At 39.5% G+C, this 21,852-nt stretch overlaps 1 protein-coding gene across 2 annotated transcripts in view; it reads left to right on the top strand.

Moving 5' to 3' along the window:
• DAPK1 (death associated protein kinase 1) overlaps positions 1-21,289 on the top strand; it is a 96,146-nt gene extending 74,857 nt beyond the window's left edge. The window contains exons 18-25 of one of the 2 annotated variants that reach the window (XM_054054152.1): positions 5,116-5,193; positions 8,274-8,496; positions 10,873-11,061; positions 12,748-12,945; positions 15,105-15,243; positions 16,421-16,541; positions 18,125-18,313; positions 18,925-21,289. In XM_054054152.1, coding sequence (XP_053910127.1) covers positions 5,116-5,193; positions 8,274-8,496; positions 10,873-11,061; positions 12,748-12,945; positions 15,105-15,243; positions 16,421-16,541; positions 18,125-18,313; positions 18,925-20,157 — 2,370 coding nt within the window. In that variant the 3' untranslated portion in view covers positions 20,158-21,289. The remainder of the gene's footprint in view (positions 1-5,115; positions 5,194-8,273; positions 8,497-10,872; positions 11,062-12,747; positions 12,946-15,104; positions 15,244-16,420; positions 16,542-18,124; positions 18,314-18,924) is intronic. The other variant, XM_054054153.1, reaches the window with a different exon arrangement.
• Positions 21,290-21,852: the final 563 nt, after the last annotated feature.

The following is a 21,852-nucleotide window of genomic DNA, read 5'->3' as shown; positions in this document are numbered from 1 at the left end:
TCTGTATTTTCCTGGTTTTCCTTCATTCTGGACACAATGTTTTGACTGAACAGGTTGCATGCTCCGGGGACATTTTTAACTAGAAATTTCCATCTTGTGGCCTAGTGCTTCAGAACATGTCTTGCTACTCAGGCTAAGAAAGCTACACAAAGAGCATACTAAACTACATGAAATTTTATCTGCCTAGAATCTTATTTAAGCTGATGGTATACTGACTCACACAATATTATAAGTAAATGATTTATTCTCTTGAAAAATATTGCTTTTTTAGGTTAAACAACTAATCCCTTTTAACAAGAAGAATTGCTTGGTTGTGTAGTCCAGCTGCTGTCCAGGAAGGATTCAAACAGGGCTCACCAGCAATCTGTCGTTGATGAAAGATTTCATTGCTTCAAGGGGCACCCCTGAGAAGTGTCCCAGTGCAGGAGGAGATCATCACCACCCTGCTAGCAGGGTGAGCTCAGAGAAGGCTCACTTAGACTGTCTTATTTATGGCTTAAGTGGTTGACTCCTAGTCAAATTGCATATGAGGCTCCTTATCAGTTTTCCTTGTGTTTCCCAGCTGTGGGAAGGCCTCTACTTCCTCTAGAGCCTGAGCCAAACTGCTGCTGGTTTGGTTAAGGGAGGTGGGGCAGGGTGGAATGCATCAATCCCAGCATCTGTCAATGTCAGCCACTCAAAATGCAATTTGAGGGGTAAATTTGGCCTAGAGTTCTTTCTGCTGTGCTTGTTGCCAGTGCTCTGGGATATGCTTCACCTACTTCACTGGCCTTTCTGCCTGTCTTGTGTACTGTGTGGTCTGATGACCACAGACTTAAAAAATGGTGTTTGTGAGGAAATGCCCTTGCTAAGACATTGCTCAATAAGGAGAGGTGAGCTGGGACCCAAGAGTAAACAACAAAGCAAACAGGGACAGTGTCATCTTCAGCGAGGACCCAAGTCCCACAGTACCCAAGCAGAACTCGTCCAGTGCTGGCAACCAGCTTCAGCCAAAAGTCTAGATCACCAAAAAAGTCTCTAACGGTGGGGCAGGTCTAAGATTAATTCAAAGCCAGGAATCGGCTCAGTGACCATGGTCAGCCAAGGGTCTACTGTTCACCAGGCAAGTCATAGAATCATAGAATGGTTTGGGTTGGAAGGTCCTTAAAGATCATCCGGTTCCAAATCTCCCTGCCATGGGCAGGGACACCTCCCATTAGACCAGGCTGCTCAAGGCTCCATCCAACCTGACCTTGAACAGTTCCAGGGAGGAGGCATCCACAACTTCCCTGGGCAACCTGTCCAGTGCCTCACTACCCTCATTGTGAAGAATTTCCTCCTAATGTGTAATCTAAATCTTCCCCCTTCTGATTTAAAGCCATTCTTCTCCTCCTGTCACTGCATACCCTTGTAAAAAGTCCCTTCACAGCTTACTTGTAGGCGTCCTTCAGGTACTGGGATGTCACTATAAGGTCTCCTTGGAGCCTTCTCTTCTCGAGGCTGAACAAACCCAACTTTCTCAGCCTGTCCTCATAGCAGAGGTGCTGCATTCCTGTGACCATCTTTGTAGCCCTCCTCTTGACCTGTTCCACCAGTTCCATATCCTTCTTATGTTGAGGATTCCAGAACTGGACACAGTACTCCAGATAGGGTCTCACGAGAGCAGAGTAGAGGGGCAGAATCAGCTCCCTCAATCTGCTCGCCGTGCTTCTTTTGATGCAGCTGAGGATACTGTTGGCCTTCTGGGCTGCTAGCGCACGTTGCCAGCTCATGTTGAGCTTCTCATCAGTCATCACCCCAAAGTATTCTCCACAGGGCTGCTCTCAATCACATCATCCCCTGTCCTGTATTGAAACCACAGGTTGCCCCAACCCAGGTGTAGGACCTTGTACTTGGCCTTGTTGAACCTCATGAGGCCCACTTCTCCAAGTCCGTAGTGAAGAGGCAGGTTCAAGGTCAGATTTGGAAATTAGAGGCCGGGGCAGTGGGCCGCATACAGACATATAGCTGTAGTGTGCTCAGGTAAGTTACCAAAGGCAAAAGCGTCAGCCTGAGAACAACACCTGAGCAAAAGGTAGTATGAAAACCCCTAGAGGGGCTTCTTTTCAGGTGTTTTTCCTTCGCAGCACTCTGGACCAAAATTAGAAAGTTTTAGCAGACACTTAGTATTGAGCTCAGGAATCTGTTAGGAAGTGGAGAAGGAGCTCTGGGTCATGACAGTGCTATCCCACTGTTAAAAGTAAGCTTGCTCTGTGCACACATTTGCTTAAACTCTTAGCAATTTGAACCATTCCTGTTGGTATTTTTCCAGTTTTGGGAGCAATCACTTCCATCCCGTTATAAACATGCTCACTGATCAGGCTCTGGCTGAGCTGCTGCCTTCCACACTACTTGCCAAATAGTTGCCACATGATCATTTCCTTTGTGTTTATGCCCCAAGAGCTGTGACTGAGCAATGTTCCAGGGTACAGAATCCAGAACAAACCTCCATAGAGCAACAAGACATGGCAAGCAAGGGTGACAAGTTATCCAAGCCACACCACAGCGCTTGTGGCCTGCCGTCAAGATAGGTGGGACCTACCCTGATTCCAAGGGTCAGTGCCTGCGCAGGTATCTGTCGCTGCGTACATGCCTGGTGCTGGAGCTTGTCAGGCCATCTCCAACCCTATGTTGCTCTAGAAGAGTGTGTAGCTAGGCTGTAGCAGTCTTGCTTTGGACTTATGAGGAGGCCAGTTGGGGGTCACACTTTAGGTTGGTGAAGGCCACATCCTGTTACCACAGGAATTCTCAGAAAGGGGATCAAGGTTTCCCATTTATTTGAAGGTTTTGGGTTCCCTTGGATATACCGAAGACTGGAAACTTGGGAAGTGCAGGAAGTGTTAAAGCAATTCTTCTGAAGGCTGGCTAGCTGCCGAGCCACTGGACTACTCTTGCTCTCATACAGCCGGCACTCGGGATTAACTGGGATTTGGAGGCTAGGGTCATTACAGACAAAGACATTTTTCCTGTTTGATACATCTTCTCCAAGGAAAATTAATTTAAAATTGCATTCAAATGTTTCTTTACTAAAGTTACAATTACATACAGCTGTGGAAGGAATTTAAGGGTATGGTGTTGGTTCAATTTTAGTCTGTCTGCACCATCAGCTGTGATTTTGGCTGTTTACTGCTAATGTTTTGTTCCTGTTCTGTCTGCATTATCTGAAGTTCTAGAGTACATAATAACTTTTATGGAAACATGAAAATGGCTTGTGTAGATGAACACTAAATTGTCAAAGACATTTATTTCATAGAATAATGGAATGGTGTGGACTGGAAGGGACCCCGAATATTATCCAGCTCCCCCCGCTTCCCTCCATCATGGGCAGGGACACCCTCCAGCAGACCAAGTTACTCAAAGCCCTATGCACCATGGCCTTGAACACCTCCAGGAATGGGACATCCAGCTTCTCTGGACAACGTGTTCAAGTACCTCACCACCATCACAGCAAAAAATTTCTTACTAATATCTGATCTAAATCTTCCTTCTTTGAGCTTAAAATTGTTACCCTACATCCTGTTGCTGCACTTCCTAATAAAGAGTCCCTTCTCAGCTTTCTTGTAGGCCCCCTTTAAGCAGCAGAAGGCAGCTATCTCTTGACTTGCTTCTCGTACTTCTCAACCGAGATAAGGTTGGCTTTCCGGGCTGCAAGCACACATTGCTGGTTCAGGTAGAGCGTTTCATCCACCAGCACCCTCAAGTCCTTCTCTTCAGAGCTACTCTCAATCCATTCTTGAACCATCTTATATTTATGCTTGGGACTGCCCCAGCCTAGGTGCAGAATCCTGCATTTGGCCTTGTTGAACTTCATGAGGTTCACATAGGGCCACGTCTCAAGCCTATCTGTATCCCTCTGGATGGCATCCTCTCCCTCCAGGGTGTTGACCATGCCACACAACTTGGTGTCACCTGTAGACTTGCTGAGTCTACATTTTCCTACATTTGCAAAATCCCATTTTCCATGCCTCTGACAAAGATGTTAAACAATACCATTTCCAATACTGACCACTGCAGAACACCACTCGTCACCAGTCTACTTGGACATTGAACTGTTGACCACAAGTCTTCAAGTGCAACCATCCAGCCAATTCCTTATCCTGAGTGGTTCACCCGTCAGATCCGTGTCTCTCCAATTTAGAGACAAGAGTGTCATCCAGGACAGTGTCAAATGCTTTGCACAAGTCTAGGTAGATCATATGTAGGGATAATAATTACAATAAATAACCTCAGGAGCTACTTAAGACAATGCAGGTTTCACGTGAAACGCTAGTAAAGTCAAAGATAGAAACCCAAGAAAGAGATTGTTGCTTTCCACTACTGTTCTTTTACAATTGAAATCTCTTAATGAGAGAGTGAAGGAAGCAAAGTGCTTATAAATTAGTTAACCGTTAGAAAAATTTAAAACAGCACAGTAGCATTAATGTAGTTGTAAGAGTGAAAGTAGCACGCATTTTTTCTTTCAGCCTATTTAGTATTAAATTGCTGACCTGAGAAGCATGGGCAATTAAATGCCAAGACTACATTGCTGAAGGAAGCTTTTCTTCTCTGTTTAAATGCACTGAAGCAATTTAAACCGCATCTCTTACAGTGTACTTGCTTTCTGGAAACCTGCAGTGACTGATATGCCGCTGTCATTCTTTATCCATTAGTAAACAAAACTCATCTGCTGTTCGTGTGAGTGAATATGTTGATGTGTCCTCTCTTTGTGAACTGTTTAAACTTTCATATCTGCTCAGTATGTAATATCTAGTAATCGCTATCATCCTCTAATTGGTGAGGGGAGGGGAGACGGAGAGTACTGGCATCTCAATCATGCTCTGAATTCAAAGCGTCTTGTTGCAGTGGCATCCAGATGCCAATTTGTAAAAGAAATGCCATTGTTCTTCATTGTACTGTATTTTTTTTTGACAATTTGAAAAAAATAGGAATTCTGTTGGGGGGTAATTGTTACTGGTTGGTTATTTTCTTCTTCTCCTTATTTCATTTGCATCTGACAGTGATTCTGTTTCTGCCTTGAGCAGCTGAGCTATGTTGCACATGATTATTTTATTGTGGGCAAAAGGAAGGAACTGCTGCTAATAATTTGTATCTTAACAGGATGGGAAAACGGCAGAAGATCTCGCCAGAGCAGAGCAGCATGAACATGTAGCCGGTCTGCTTGCAAGACTTAGAAAGGTTGGGAATGCATGAATTTGAACTGAAGTTTTCATGTTTTTGTAGATACCAAGCGAAGTTTAACTGTGAGAAATGATACAATAAGATAACCATCAAAGCCACATGAAAAAGCTGCTGCAAAAATCCTTACTGGAATGATGTCTCTTTTTTGTTGTTTTTTTCTTTCCCTCTCTTCATTTTAAATTTGAAATTGATGTGCGAAAGCAGACAAGGGGGGCTGGGAGCGTTCATTAGAGCTTGACGTTGTTCGCCTTGAAGACCATGGAAGTTGATAACAAAGGAGCCAGCTAGTAGAATTTTACTGATAAGTAGGCATTGGAATGCAGAAAGCTGGCTTATTTGGTTCAGGAGTTTAAAAACAGCCAGAGGAGACTGAGTCTGCGCAAAGTTCAAAAAGAAATATATTCATCCCAAGGAAGACTTCCTTCTTCATCCCTAAGACCCTGGCCCATGACCATCAGGAGGCACTACGCAGGCACGAGACTCATTTTGGGTTATAGGGTTTGATTCCTCAAAACAAAATGATGCCCTCAGTTAAAGCTAGTATGTAAAAATTAACGAAAAATACTGAGCTAGTCTGCACCACTGATCTATTTTATGCTGTCTCTGACAGTGACTTGCAAAGCATCTAAGGTGTTTAGGGGAAACTGAAAAATAAACTATTAAGAATTAGAACATCCCACAATAGGACTTATTTGCCCACCACCACCATTATATAACAGATTACAGTTATCAAGTATGAGGAGTCCGTGCTTCTTCCGGAAACTCTTAATACCATGTGGAATAGTGGCATAAGTTCTCAATGTAATTTTTTTAGTTCTGCAATTTCAGTGTCTCCAGATGCTCTGACAACTAGAATGCAAGGCTGACCTGAACTTGTTGTAAGGCAGTAAGTCTAACACATCTGATATGCATTGATTATTGCAGATAGATTGCATCATTCATGCCATGAAGGTTCAGGGACCACCTGTCTAGAGATGCCAATCAACAGCCAGTTTTAATTATGCTGATAGATGCATGGAAAATTGAAATAAACGACCATTTCAGAATAGCAATAGAATATAATGTGTACAAGGCATTGCTAAGGTGGAAGCAGAATCATGTCCTTTAGTCCTGTTAGTAAATCTCTACTTGCTAGGATTTTAAAATATATCAATGATGATGTCAGAAAGTGCGAAAGTTCAGGCTTCCTTTCCAATTATAGCTTTTGTTTGTTTGTCATAACTGTATCCCTACGATGAGCCCTTGCCTATTTATGCATGCAGATGGATAAATTAGTGGTGTAATCATGATATAAATATGGAACTAATACAAATTGACCTAGAACAAAAGGGAGGAGATCAGATAGATCTCTTCTGAAAGATATGTTAATAAACATAACTCTTTTCTTGATAGCAGAAGATACTTAATTATTGAAGACCTGCCTATTTATATGGGGAAAATGTAGGATAATTGTGTACTTCATCAAAGTATACTTTGCAACAGAGAATCTGATCAATTCAAATTAATAAACTACATCAAACCACTGAAAATATGCTAGTACTGCTCAAAATGGTCAACATCGTCTAATAGAGAGTGTACTGACAGTTACTTTCAGTGCCTGTGTAGGGTTTTGTCCCTCATAGCACACACATGAAGAACCTGCTATTGTAGTGGCTCTTGCAGACGATACAGTATTAGCCATGAGACGGTACAGTATCTGCATTGTGACTATCTTACTTAATAAATGCCTGTTAGCAAGGAAGGAACTAAAATGTATATGCGCTGCTATTTCTGTCAAATTTCTCAGCTTAATTGCTACATGCTTATAATTTAGGGGGGGTCTGTAGGTGCTTGTTTAATGAATCGTCCTACGTGTTAAACTCAGTGGAAATTCAGAACAACAGAGCCTCTCAGCTCCAAATGATGAAATGAAGGGAGGATGAGGCTAGTTCCTTTGCCCTCCCACCTTTCTGCTATCTCCCTGTTTCTTTAAAACAGGTCTTTCTGTGGCAAGAGACACTTGATCACTTGCTGTCCTGCACTGCATCACCTTCTTGAGTTGATATTTCAAGCTTAGCTTCTGTGGGAAGTGGACCGTCTATGTCTGATTGCCTCTTGCTGATCAAAGAGAAAACAGATTTTATTTGTTCATTCATGACTCTGTCTTTGGCAGGAGCAGAAGGAGTATCCTTCAGATACTACAGTACAAATGCAGAGGAGTAGTGTGGGAGCTCAAAGTAGAAAGCTCTTCTGTGGGAGATGTGGTTGGGTTTGAGGAAGGCCTGCGTAGGAGGATAAGATTACAGCTTTGGAAGACACAGTGAATGCACACAGAGAGCAAACTGTGAGAGGAGAATTAAGTAGGGAGTCAGATCTATTGAGGTCTGAGAGTAAAGGGGGAAACCAGCCTGGAGGATGTACCCTTGCAGTAGGGGTGCAGAAAAATGGGTAGTGAATAGTGTGCAAGAGGTCTTTTAAGGGAAAGAAAAATAAGTATGTGGGGAAAGGGGAGGTGAGAGTGGTCTGTGAAAAGCAATGTTTACCTTGCAAAGAACTGAAGTGGAAATAAAATAGAGAACTGGGGAGGGAGGAAAGAGGAGAATTCTCTCGAATATGAAGTAGAGTATAAAGTTGATGTAAAGAAGAGGGGAAATGCACATCAAGTTTTTGATTGCTCAGGTGGTAGCTGTTGCTGCAAAATTCTTCATGCATATTTATAAGGTTATAGATCTTGGTTAGGCTAATGAGACTCACAGTTACGGAGAATGGATGCTGATAGAAGGTAGTTTTTTCCTCCTTTGCCCTCTCCACCAGAGGTCAAAATGTTCCCATTCACTGATGTTGAGCTTGAAGTCATGCGTGATTTTCATGAACGCTCAAGTTGGCTCTTGAGAGCAAACACTCAGTTATGCTTTGTCTGCCTGTCCCTGCCCTCCTGCTAGTAACTGGTCACTTGCTTGATGAAGCCGATGGAGGAACGGATTCAGATGAACACGAACCTGGCAAGAAAGCATTATCTAAACTCTGTGTTTTGAGGTTGTTGGGAAACAGAAGTTCCCTGCCACACATTCTAATCTCTTCCTTATGTTCAATTTTAGGATACGCACCGAGGTCTTTTTATCCAGCAGCTGCGACACACACAGAATCTGCAGCCCCGGATCAAACTGAAGCTGTTTGGACACTCTGGCACTGGGAAAACAACCCTTGTGGAGTCTCTGAAGTGTGGCCTGATACGAAGCTTTTTCCGAAGACGTAGGCCTAGGCTCTCCTCCACAAACTCAACCAGATTTCCCCCATCTCCTTTGTCTTCTAAACCTTCAGGTATGGCTTCAAATCTGCAATGTTTGACAAAAAAAAATATTTTTCTCTTAGTCTCTGTAGCTTCTAAGGAAGGGGCTGTTTGCCATACTGTGAAAGAGGACAGTCAAAGGACCTAAGAAAGCAAAGCAAAACAGAGAGGATATTGACTTCTCTGTGCACAAACTCGTAACTAAAGAGCAAAGAGAAGCAGCAGGAATGAAGGGTGTAGGGGTATTGAAGGTTTAGTTTACTCACTTGCTACATAAATGAATTTGGAGACTGGAGGACAGGACTTGTGAACACTGCAATTTATTTTTCACAAAAAATCCTAGACTACAAACACCAGTGTTGTGACCAGATTCCACCATTATGTTTTTGAGGATTATATTTTATATATTTTTGTTTGTGTAGCATGAACTCTGTGCAAAATTGAAACAGATGCTGCGTATTTATGTGACCTCTAAGCAGTAACAGAGGATTCACAACTGCTTCTGAGGTCTTGGAGTGTTTTTCCATAAGGAGTGGGTTAGCCCGGTAAGAGGTGTCTAAAATTGTCTCCAAAAAAGGTGATAATGGTTTTTTTTCTAAACTGAAGTAAATGTGTGGAAGTATTAGGGGAGCTTTGACCGTGTAGGATCAGTTGGCCTGTGTGAAGTGAGAAGAGTTGCAGGATGTTGAGGAACTACCAAGGTTTACACTTCAGCACATGCCTAGCATTGGAAGAACCCACAGTTATGGCAGAAGGAGACTTGAAAGAGTAGTGAACTCTTTGTCCAGGTCTCATTTATAACACTGAGAAGCTGTGCAACGTGTACAAGCTAAGCAGGCACTTCAAGGCACTCTAATTTAAATTGATGTTTACAAGTAGTTTTACTATGTAAGTTTTAAATGGGGTCAGTGTTGCCTTTTTCTTTAAAAACATGTAGATACTGGCAGATTTAGGCTTCATTCATCACACGTAAACAATGTTAGAACAGTGCTAGTAGTAGATTTTATCTCTACTTTCTCTCTAGTCACCTGAGGAAGCTATAACGTACTCACAGAGTGGCTTAATAGGAAAAGATACTGGGCACAGAGTTTGTTACTGCATTTGCTTAACTTAAAACAGCATTTAACATAAGGGGCTCACATCTCTTGACAACAGAAAAAAGGAATTGATTAAATGAATCAATCAGAAGTTCTTGATTTATTTATCTTGATTTATTGTGCCATACAAGGGAAGATAAGTCACTCAAAGCGTATCAGTTCCTGTAGGTAGTGCAAGAACTTTTTTGACTAAAGACAGATTTTTTTTTTATGTTGGTTGGTGCGAGAACTAGAGGGCGGTTGTTATGCATTCACACCATAAATTGTGATAGAAATAATGGTGACTTTGAAGCAGGCACTTAAATAGAGCTTACCTAGATATAAAGCCAGAAAGCTGTGCTTTGCTATGCACGCTTGAAAGTTGTGCAGTTCAACACAAACTGTGGGGTTGTTTTAATGTTTGGATTTGATTGTTTTGATTATTTCAGTATCTTCATTTTGGATTAATGTCATTATGTAAGGTGTAAACAATTCTGTAGGTTCAGTAACATAATTGTATAAACATTTAAACCAGTACAATTTGGTCTACACTGGACCATGTGCTTAGGTTTGTTTAAATTCTTTAGAAATAAGTGTGTGATTTCATCATGTGTTTATGTAGAAGAGCATAAGGATTAAAATATTACAATAGAATATCAAATATGAAAGTACAATTTTACAGCTGACAGTTTCTATATTAGAACCCTATTACTAGAACTCAGTATCTAGTGAAGGGGAGAAATCTTCACTTTCTCCACTAGATGGTGCAAGTCAATAAAGAAGCCCTTTTGTTTTTCATGTACTCTTGGGGAACCTGAATTAAACATGAACTGAGGGAGTTGCTTATTAGTAAAATAATTTTGGTTAAGGACCTGCTTTTCTCCCCCATCTCCCCATAAAGAGTTGTTACACAGTGGTATTTTTGTCCTTACTTACAGGAATCAACTATATGAATCTGTAGCATTTCCATGGCAATAAAATTAGCCCATACTATGAAATTGCAGCTCTTACCTAAAAAAGCAGTATGTCTTTGCAGCAGGACTTTAACTGTTGAAACCTTTCATTCCAAGATCATTAAAGTGTTTTCCTATGTTTTTCACCAACCAGTGCTAAAGGGCAGTAAGTGCTATATGAGATCATTCTAAGATTTTTCCTTTCTGGCATTCAGAATAAGGTTGTACCTGTGTATATTCATAGTTTGGTACTCAACTACTTTCCTCAAAGAGTAGTTTGGGTTTTTTAATAAGCTTTTATGCATTAATGCTTATTTTGAAGTGATCTGGTTGTGATTTTCACATGGTTTGTAATCTTATTTTCCTTTCCCTGACCTAGTTTCAGTAAGCATTACGAATCTCTATCCTGGTTGTGAGAATGTCAGCGTGAGAAGCCGTAGTATGATGTTTGAGCCAGGCCTGACCAAAGGGGTATTAGAAGCTTTAGTTTCACCTGCGCATCACTCTCACTTCTCTGCTGATGACCAGTCCACCAAGGCGATCGACATTCAAAATGCCTGCTTGCATGGTAAGCAGAGCCCTAGGCTGGCACACCTTAATGCAGTGGGATGGTTAATGCCATGTTGTTTGTTTTTAAAAAGAAAAATACTTTTTTTAAAAAATCTGACTTGGTATGATAGTGACTGTGATTGAGAATCTGACACTAGTGGGATTGGTTTTGTCTAAGCAGGAAGTAAATCGGCATGAAATCCTATACCTATAATACACAGACGGGGGTTGACAGACCAGCTACTAGCATGAAGACTCCTTCACCTATACTGTCTGTCGCTTGGGGTTTTATCAGATTCAGATAGATCCAAGTGTTCTCACCACATAAATGGTTCCCAGGTCTGTGAAGGACCTAGCATTCTTGCTTCGTGTTTGGTGAGCCCTGAAGCTCACCAAACATGGTGAGTGCGGTTTAAGATTTAATTTTTTAGAAAAGAGACTAACTGCTCTGCAGCTGAAACCAGTTAGCAGTAAGAAGGATCGGTCGGAGAGGTTGTCATAAGTGCATATATGACTTTTTGCTGTAAAGACCATAGAAGTTATACATATGCACCCCTAGCCATACTAATAGTTACGTAAGTGATAAGATTTCTCCCAGCAGGATATCTTCTTAATAAGGAAAATGTTTCGCACACATAAGTAGGTGCAATTTTGAGTCTGAGTTAGGATTAGTCAAGATTTTATTTTGGAGAGAGATGTTTATTATGAATGCAGTGAATACACACACATGTAGTGATAAAATGTTTGTTCTAGGTGTTGGAAGAGTTTAGCATGTAGCTACAGCTTGTTCTTTGTCCAGGCTAATTTCTTCTTTTGGTGTAATTTGAAACCAAGTCAAATTCTGCAGTGAAAGAGTTGTGCAACAGTCCGTCAGAATGGATTTCTTTTCTTGCTCTGTGCTGTCTTGATACAGAAGGAAAGTGCACATGGGTGAACTCTGAATAACTGTACTCACATGAGCAGATTTGTGGTTTTGGGCTTTCTTATCTTCTAGTAGCTTGCGATGCATCTTAATCAGCATTTATTTAAACAGAGGTAGCACAAGTGTGTCAGATTTCACTCTAATCAGATGATGAGTCTGGGAAGAGCTGTATAGTGCAACACACTAATACTTTCCTGACTTGAAGCTAAAGGAGATGCAGAAAGAAGCACGGTGCTGTTGGGTTCCTTAACATGGTAATAATTCACTCCTGACCTAACAATGTGATATGAATAATACAATTCTGTAAAGCAAAGTGGCATCTTTGAGAATGTCCTTCACCTGTTTTTAATACCAGCAGTGGCATGTTAAGAAGAAAAATTAATTTAAAAGTTGAGCTTTTGGGGGTTTGCAGGAGAAAAATGGGAGATGCTATTCTTGTTTTTCAGAGGAATTAAAAGATCTGATGCTGTTGTGTAAGGCAAAGACCAATGTGATGTGTATGGCTGCATGCATTTAACACACAGGTGCTTTCATGTGGCATCCAGCTGGATGTCCTAGGGAACTGAATGTGAGAGAGGAACGGATTGTGAGGACGCAATTTCCCAGCCTCTGACACTGACTGAAACCTGTTCTTTTTTTCGTGATTGCATTTACGGTCCTACTTTCTCACATGCATATGCTTTTTAGCTCAGTTTAACTCTTTTGTATGTACTTCCATGATGGAAAGAGGCTTCAAGATCATTGACAAAGTGTGATCTGTTTATGTATTTGTCTGTTTTTCAGGAGTTGGTGATTTCAGCATCTGGGAATTCTCTGGGAATCCTGTGTATTTCTGCTGTTACGATTATTTTGCTGCAAATGATCCTACTGCAATTCACTTAGTGCTTTTTAGTCTTGAGGAGCCTTATGAAATCCAGTTAAATCAAGTGACCTTTTGGCTCAATTTCCTGAAATCATTAGTCCCAGTTGAGGAGCCCATAGGTATGCTGTTCTGCCTATTAATGAAATATTAGGGAACTGTAAGATAAAGCGTCTCGTGTTTCTTTTCAACTTTGTACATCCTCCACGTTGAGTCCTGTTATATGTCTTCATCCCCATGTATTCAAGAACACTTTACACAAAGTTTCTTAGAGAAAGGAAATTTTATCTATGGAACAAGCCTGAAAAGTCATATACACCACTTAGTCTGACTATAAAGGGTCATGAGGTACAGTGCACCACTGTAAATGGTAGATTGAGTTTTACATCATATAAACTGCATGGAAAAGTGTTTCATGACATTTATAACCGGTGTTAGATGCGTTGCTTAAATTCTCCTTAAATCTAACCCCAAGTAACAGTGTTTCCAGAATTAATCAGTCTTGTTAGTGAGAAAAGGACAGAACATCATTTTGGCATTACCTCTCAGTACGTGCCACTTTTAACATATTTAACTAGATTTGTATTTGGTGCATCAAGGTGTACAGAAACCAGTATTTCTGGTAAATTTCACTTCACATGTTCACAGGTTAAAATTCAGTTTACTTGTTTTATATTCAAGCTTTCTAACAAACTGGAAGTTTGACAGGCAAACAAATTTATTTAAATAACTTTTTTCTTAAAATGTCTGCAGGTCTGGGTATATATACCATATAACATGTTCTTGGTTTTAGCTGAGCATTGGTCTGCAGACTGTGACACCTTCATGGACCAACGCTAGGGACTCTTTAGACAAGCATATCAAATGCTTACATGCTGCAAAGAGTATTCCCCTCTCTCTGTTTTCTGCTTGATTCTGTGTGCATTTTCTAAAACAGATAATAATAATGATGAGCTAAGACAGACCTTCAGTTTGTAGTTCAAGCATAGGTATGTCTTTCATTTTCCATTTTAGGTCAAATCACAAGGTTAACAATATGAGCATTTGGATCTAACTAATACAAAATTATTTCTGGAATTGAAAGCTCAGTAATTTGCAGAAAAGTATCAAAACTGAAAGTACAATTAATTACCAATTGCTGAAAGCTTTACACTGCTCTTCAGTCAGGCAAGGAAACTTAGTTCTTGGTTTGACTGAGTTAGAGTTAATTGTTTCTTCTTGTGATCTAATTATCAGCATTATTTAAGTACTTTGCTTAAATCAGTGTTTATACTTACAAGCTCTGTTTGGGTACCCATGCTTTTTTGTACTGTTACAAATATCTCACGTTATATATAGTAACTGAAGTTAGCAGAAAACTTAAACTTTTGGAATTATTTTCTGATCATTTTGTCTTAGTCCTTCAGCTGAAAAAAAAAAATTACAATCACGAAGTACTTACCTTGAAATACAAAGATTTTGGGATTTGGGTATATATGGCTTTTCGTGAATGAGTTGAGATTGTGTAGCTCTTAGTTGATGAAAACTAGGCAGTGATGTAAGCGTATTTCTCCCATATGAAAAGAAACCAAGCAGGATTTGATCTACTGTTTTTTTTAAAAAAAAATAGTTCAATGATCTTCCTTTTTTTCTGGAAGATAAGCTTGAGAAAAGTTTGAAAACTGTGTGTTCCATACTGTCACCTCATTCATGCCATTTGTATCTTTCTTTCTTTCTTTCTCATTCTTTTTCATGGTTTCTGCCAGGCTTTCCTACTTAACTCTCACCTAAGTGAGAGGTCATTGTGTGTGTAAGTACTGCAAAATAGCATTCATACCAATGTATGAATGTTGTAGACATTTTGTGTTCTACTTACAAACCTCTGCTTTGCACGTGTAGTATTAAGGACCATCCAAAGATTGATAAACCCTTTCAAGAAGCTGTAATTTTTAATTATTGTTCCTCACGCTTTTGTAGTTTGTAGTTAATAGATATATTGTTAGTGTTTTTTTATTAATGTTTTTGCTAAAACAATAAAGTAATGTAATACCAATGTACCTCATGTTATTCAAAGATTGTAGCTATTCAAATTGGATATTTTATAGATAATGCTAAAAGCAGGTAACAGCCAAAGGATCAGTGATATAAGCACAGTTATGACTATGCTTAGAGTTGATTAATCCACTGCAAAAGTGATTGGTATGGAGAATGTAAGATGTATTGCTACTTTCCCAGCTCAGTAAGACAGACCATCTCTGTTTTCATGTCTCATAGTGAGGAAGTGCTCTTGTTTCTCTTCTAGCATTTGGTGGAAAGCTGAAAAATCACCTACGTGTTGTTTTGGTTGCCACACATGCTGATATAGTGAATCTTCCTCGGCCTGTTGCAGGAGAGTTTTGGTATGACAAAGACATGTCATTGTTGAAAGAAATCAGGAACAGGTGAGTGAGGAGTGTATTTATATGTAGTGTTTAAACATGTCAGTTGAAAATTAAAAATACTGAAATGTATAGAAATATGCAAACGGTTTTTTTGTGTGGATTTTTAAGGTATGTTCAGGAAGTTTGTATTGTACAAAAATTGAAAAATTTACCAATATTACAGTGAGCGAGTTGCCTTAAGTGAGATAAAATAAGCCAAGTGGTGCAAAAATCAGTTGAGGCTGAGGAAGTCTCACTCTGTAAATACTGGGATACATCCAAAGGCCTATATCAGGATGGGTAGGAAGAAAACTTAAACCAGACCTGGAGGTGCTCCCAACACAGTTTGTGAACAGCTGGATATTGTTGAGTCATACAGGTGACAAGGTCATCCAAGACATTCCTAGAAGTTAGAGAAACTTATAGCCTTCTTCATCCTATGTTTGGAGAGCATGCTAATTGCATGCTAGTGGGGAATTTTTCACAAACATGCTAATGTATAAAGTAACAACAATTTATATTCACACTGTGTACGTAAGTGGATAACACATGCAAAAAGAAACCACACCTCTGACGTAAGCATTTGTCTGAACTGTACAAGAAACAGATATAGGTATTCCAGCACAGTAGTGGTGGGGCAGTACCATAATCTATTTAAATAAACAGAAAATACCTGCATGTAATCTTTTATGTTAGAATCCTTTTAAATACAAATCAGTCCAGAGCCAGGGAAACAAGTGTGTGTGGTTGAAAAGTCAAAAGGAAGTGAGAGAGAGTGCTGGTGTCAATAGCAATGACTGCTGCACTATTCAAAGTGAGGGGGAAAAAAAAAAGAAAAAAAATACAAAGATATTCAAAAGAATTAGTTCCTGCTGCCCCTTCTTTAGCAAAGTGTTTGGCATTTCTGATTGCAGGTCCTGCGATGTAGTTGTAATTTTCTTACGCATCTTCAGCCACCTTCCTTAGGAAAGACTAACAATTTTCTCTCAGTATTTCTGCTTATTTTCAAGAAGATTTGAGAGCAGCTATATGAGAACCTGTGCTTATAAAATATCTTAGCATAATCAGTACTTAAAGGTCTTCATAATTCCATGAAATAAACTAATTCTTTTGTAATTTAAGACTGAAGTACAACTGGATTAAGAAATAAAACTGCATTTGGGACTAAGTTAATAATTGTTCACCTTTTCTCTTTTAGGTTTGGGAATGATCTGCAAATTTCAGACAAATTATTTGTCTTGGATGCTGGAGCATCTGGTTCTAAAGATATGAAGCTTCTCCGAAATCACCTGCAAGAACTAAGAAGCCAGATAATTTCTGTAAGTAATGTATAATCATCTGGGTTGGACCAGCCAAAATGTGAAAATCTTGTGTAATGATTTACTGTAAGTTTAGTACTTACATTATGAAACATAAAGAAATGTGTAGTGTTGCAAATTTTTGGCAGCATGCATGCAAGACCTGGTGATAAAACAACTCCTGACATCAAAGATTCAGGAGTGTTTTCAGAAGTTTTGTTACAGGTCACCAGAAGTATCTGTCTTGAAACAATTTCAGAATTTCTGTTCAAAGCTATAGTTTCATATTTTGAATTGACTGTGATTATGATGATTTGAGTGTGGATTTTTCTTTTTTTTTTTATCAGTGTAGTGTTACAGAGAACATGTCATGCAGATAAGTTTTTCATTTAAAAAAAAAACTAGTACAACAGTTTTGTCACCTTGTAGAAAAATAATTCCCAGGATAGATGTGTGGACTGAATATGTGTTACCACATTTTACCACACTTTTTTTACTGTAAAACATGTGCTTGGAGTCATATGTATATTTAAGTGTATGTATTTGGAGACTAAAGATAAAATAGGCATGGTTTGATGTCATCACCATGAATCCACAGACTGCTATACTAAGGGTGACCAAGTAAAGTTGTCACAGTCTGTGTTAAATGGATTTAAATTTCTTTATACTAAAAGCCCTTTCAGTCATGTGGCTAACAATGAAACTTTTTACAGCTACTTCTGATAGGTATTAAATGTTTTCTAAAGTCACTTAAGAGTAAATATGTTACTAAGTTCATTCTGTAGGTTGAGGAAAATATTTGGTTTTATTCAAAATTCAGCCCATTGTACATTCCCAGTGGTCTCTTAATTTAATAACCTTTTCTTTTCTAACAACACTTTATTGTAGCTGTGGTCACTGGCTTGAAATCTGAAGGGCTTTGCTGTGTAAGAAGTGTAGGCTCTGGCTTGAGAGTATAGGATGAAGGCACTAGAGATGGTTAAATAGAATCAGTTGATAAAAGTACCAACTACTTCTTATCTAGTATTCTGCTGCCTCATGTGTTGAAGTAAATCGTCCCTGTACAGTCATTGATGAGTACAGATTTTAATTAAACGTTGACGATTTCTGAAATAAAGATCAACTCTTAGGTACATGAAGGCATTACTACATCTTGAACTCACAAGCACATTTGACAAGGTCAGCACATTGGACAAGGCAGGACTATGTAAACCACACTTTGTTCCATGTGTCAGGATTCCTTTTGTAATGGTGATGCTTGGAAAGTTTGCTTATTTCAGAATAGAAGTTCTTTCTGGAATTTATCAAAAGAAGTTTTATGGCAAGTGAATGCCAGATGGAAGAGTAAGGATCCATCACAAGGGAAACTCTTTAGATGTTTAGATGCATCATGAGTGCATTAGACCTTGTAACCTCCATTAAAACAAAAAAAATTGCCTTTTGATTTTTCCTGCACTTCTAAGACATTGGTGATAACTCAGACCAAGCATTCTTGTGCCACTGCTGTGGGTATAGACGTGTGATACCTAATCAACTTAGTTACAATAGTACTGTTATACTCTCAAAGTAGAATCACAAGTGGATGTTTTCTGTGCTTTTGTAAGACTTGTCCACCTATAACTCATCTCTGTGAAAAAATAATCTCCACGTTGCCTTCATGGAGAAAAATGAATGGGCCCAACCAGCTGATGTCCTTGCAGCAGTTTGTATACGATGTACAGGAACAACTTAATCCTCTAGCAAGTGAAGATGACCTACGGCATATTGCACAGCAGTTGCATAGCATAGGAGAAGTAAGTGTTTTTAATCTAAATTGCATATCTCTATTAGCAAGGAACTGCTCTAGTAGAATATTGCTTAATGGGATGTAAGCAAATGTCTGTAGCTCCTTTTTTGACATCATAACAAGTAGACATGCGTTAATAATGCTTTTTGTTGTCATTATTGTCTTGTGGCTGCTATTTCATTCAACGTAATTTCTTTGAGACAGGAAGAATTACTGTTTATTGCTATAGTTGTAAGAATATAAAATACTGGAGAAGGTTGAGTATGCTGTCATCTTAAATGAAGTAGTTCCTAATGTGTCCACGGCATGTAAGAAATTTATGTGTGTCCATTAGAATTAGAATTAGAATCATCGGCTAATACCTTTGCATAAATAGCTTGTGGGTCATGACTAGGTTTTACAGTTGTTGGGCTCTAATGACTCCATTACTAGGGGAAATCAAGAACAAGATCTGTTCTTTGCTCTGAATACTTGCAAGAAATTTAAATGCACTATTTGTTTTTCTTCTGTCAGCAGTGATAATTAAATAATTGGGTTACTAAGTTAGGAAGGAGAGAATGTGGGGTATCATCTTGTACTTCACAAGGTGTAAATAGTAACTTTCATATTCATAAACAGATTAACATTATGCAGAGTGAAACTGTCCAAGATGTTGTGCTTCTGGATCCTCGCTGGCTGTGTTCGAATGTCCTTGGAAAAATCCTGTCAGTGGAGAACCCAAAAGCCCTCCATCACTATAGAGGTCGGTACACTATAGAGGACATCCAGCGTCTGGTGACAGACAGTGATGTGGAAGAACTGATACAGATTCTGGACGCCATGGATATTTGTGCAAGGGACCTTAGCAGTGGAGCAATGGTGGATATTCCTGCTCTCATAAAGACTGACAATCTCCACAGGTCTTGGACAGATGAGGAGGATGAGGTTCTGATTTATGGTGGTGTTAGAATCGTTCCTGTGGAACATCTTACGCCATTTCCTTGTGGAATTTTTCATAAAGTTCAGGTGAATCTCTGCAGGTGGATTCATCAGCAAAGCGCAGAGGGAGATGCTGATATACGTCTGTGGGTAAACGGATCAAAGATTATGAATCGTGGAGCTGAGCTTTTAGTGCTGCTAGTCAACCATGGCCAGGGTATAGAGGTTCAAGTTAGAGGACTGGAAACAGAGAAGATCAAGTGCTGTTTACTTCTGGATTCTGTATGCAGCACCATTGATAACTTAATAGCTACGACCTTACCAGGCCTTCTGACCGGGAAATACTACCTTAGCCCTCAGCAGCTGAGGGAACATCATGAACCAGTAATGGTCTACCAGCCTAGAGACTTTTTCCGTGCACAAAGTCAAAAGGAGACATCACTAACTAACACTATGGGGGGATATAAAGAGAGCTTTAGCAGTATATTGTGTTTTGGGTGTCTTGATGTCTACTCCCAGGGAAGCCTAGGAATGGATATTCATGTTTCTGATCTGAATCTACTTACCAGGAGAAAACTAAGTCGACTTTTGGATCCACCTGATCCTATGGGCAAAGACTGGTGCCTTCTGGCCATGAATCTGGGCCTTGCTGATCTTGTCGCAAAGTACAATACAAATAATGGAACACAAAATGACTTCATCTCAAGCCCGGTCTATGCCCTTCTGCAGGAGTGGAGTAATGCTCCTGAGAGCACTGTAGGTATCCTAATGTCTAAGTTGAGGGAATTAGGTCGCAGAGATGCAGCAGACTTTTTACTGAAGGCATCTTCTGTATTCAAAATAAATTTAGATGCTAATGGTCAAGAGGCTTATGCTTCTAGTTGTAACAGTGGCACATCTTATAATTCTATTAGCTCTGTAGTGTCACGGTAAGAGCATATGTTTTGCATGGATACCTTTTCAAACTGCAGAAAGGATAAAAGATACAGTTCAAGAGTTTCTGTGCATTTGCATTTATGAGGTTTTACATTGAAGGATCTTTATCCTTCTCCAGCACCACCTTTCTGCACGTAAACTTTCTACTTCTAACTGTGAATTGTTGCCCTTTATCTATTAAAAAGGCTGGTGTACTTCTGTTGTCCTAAAATTATTCCACATAATGTGCTGCTTAATACTGCCATTTTAACTGGAAAGTCTTAACTTTTGGATTACGTACTGCAACTGTTTTTTAAAATATTTTGATTCTCCCCATAAAATGTAGAGGGAGAGGAATAGCACATATTACCTGAAATGTGTACTTCTTACATCCATTTTTTTCCTTCCATCGTGTCCTCTGCTTAACATTTTTTTATATTTGTAAGGAAAGAAATCCACCATTTGTGCTCAATCTGACTGAATTTAAAACCACATTGTTTATAGCTGAAAAAGCGAGTGCCTTTTGCAGAAGGGAGGGCGCAGTTAATTTGAAATGGCCCTGCTGGAGTTAGGAGAACATGCTACCTCTGTTTCACTTAAATTGTCTGCATGCTTATCATTGCAAGTGGTGCTTGCCTTTTGATTTTTCCTGCACTTCTAAGACATTGGTGATAACTCAGACCAAGCATTCTTGTGCCACTGCTATGGGTATAGACGTGCGATACCTAATCAACTTAATTACAGTCGAAACATAATGTGAAAATCTCTTAACTTGCCAATTATCATACTTCATTATTTCCATGCACCTCAGGTAAAGTTCATATCATTATAGGGATCAAAAACCACAAGTGTTGGATACTGCAGAATAATATTGTATAGCTGTCAGTTGTAATTTGTGTATAACAAAGTTTTTCTACTATTAGATCCTGCATTACTTACTTCCTGTACTTGAAAACTTTGATGGGGATAAAAAAAAAAAAAGGAAGCAAGGTTTCTTGCAGTGACAACTTCATAAATGTTATGAGGGAGTATGACCCATTCTCTGTTCTAAAAAGCATGTAATTTTATTGGTGCGATGTGTGTTTGTTAATATATATTGTATGTACATATATTAATACTATTTTTTCCTTAATCTTACAATGTAGTAAAATTTTAAAGGATTTTTCTACAAATAAACTGTTGCTTGTTGCAACCTTGTTGTTCATGTTCTGTAGCTGAACAGGACCGAAACATCTCTTTTCATTACAGTCACAGTCCTGGAGAGGCAATGCCCAGCTTCTGAAGTTCTGGGAACCTCATGCCTCACTTCAGGGGGATTTCCCAGTAAGCTGGAGGAATATTTATTAATTTTTTTGCTGCAGAGGCAATCTCTCTGCAGTGGAGGGATTTGCATTCATTTTGGCAAATGGCAAGCCAAAGCAGTTTGCTACATAGCTTTTCCTTTGTGGTTTTTTACAATGAAAACCAAAACAGCAGATGTGAGTCTGTCATCAGGAATCCTCCAGATTATGCTGTGTTGCAAAGAGGGGGGAACATTGTGTTAGGGCTTGTGCTGTGGTAATGGTCCTTTACAATAAGGATCCCCTCATCACACAAGGAATTCTGCTGCTGCTGCTTATTTAAATTCGGCGTCACTCACCAATAGCTGCACAGTCTCTGTATGGCACCCTATGCAGGCATCTTTGCATGATTACTCCTCTCTGTGTTTGCTGC

This window comes from Cuculus canorus, chromosome Z, assembly GCF_017976375.1.
Source record: "Cuculus canorus isolate bCucCan1 chromosome Z, bCucCan1.pri, whole genome shotgun sequence".
NCBI lineage: Eukaryota > Metazoa > Chordata > Aves > Cuculiformes > Cuculidae > Cuculus > Cuculus canorus.
Note: the sequence above shows the minus strand (reverse complement) of the source record. Positions and strands in the feature narration are given on the sequence as shown.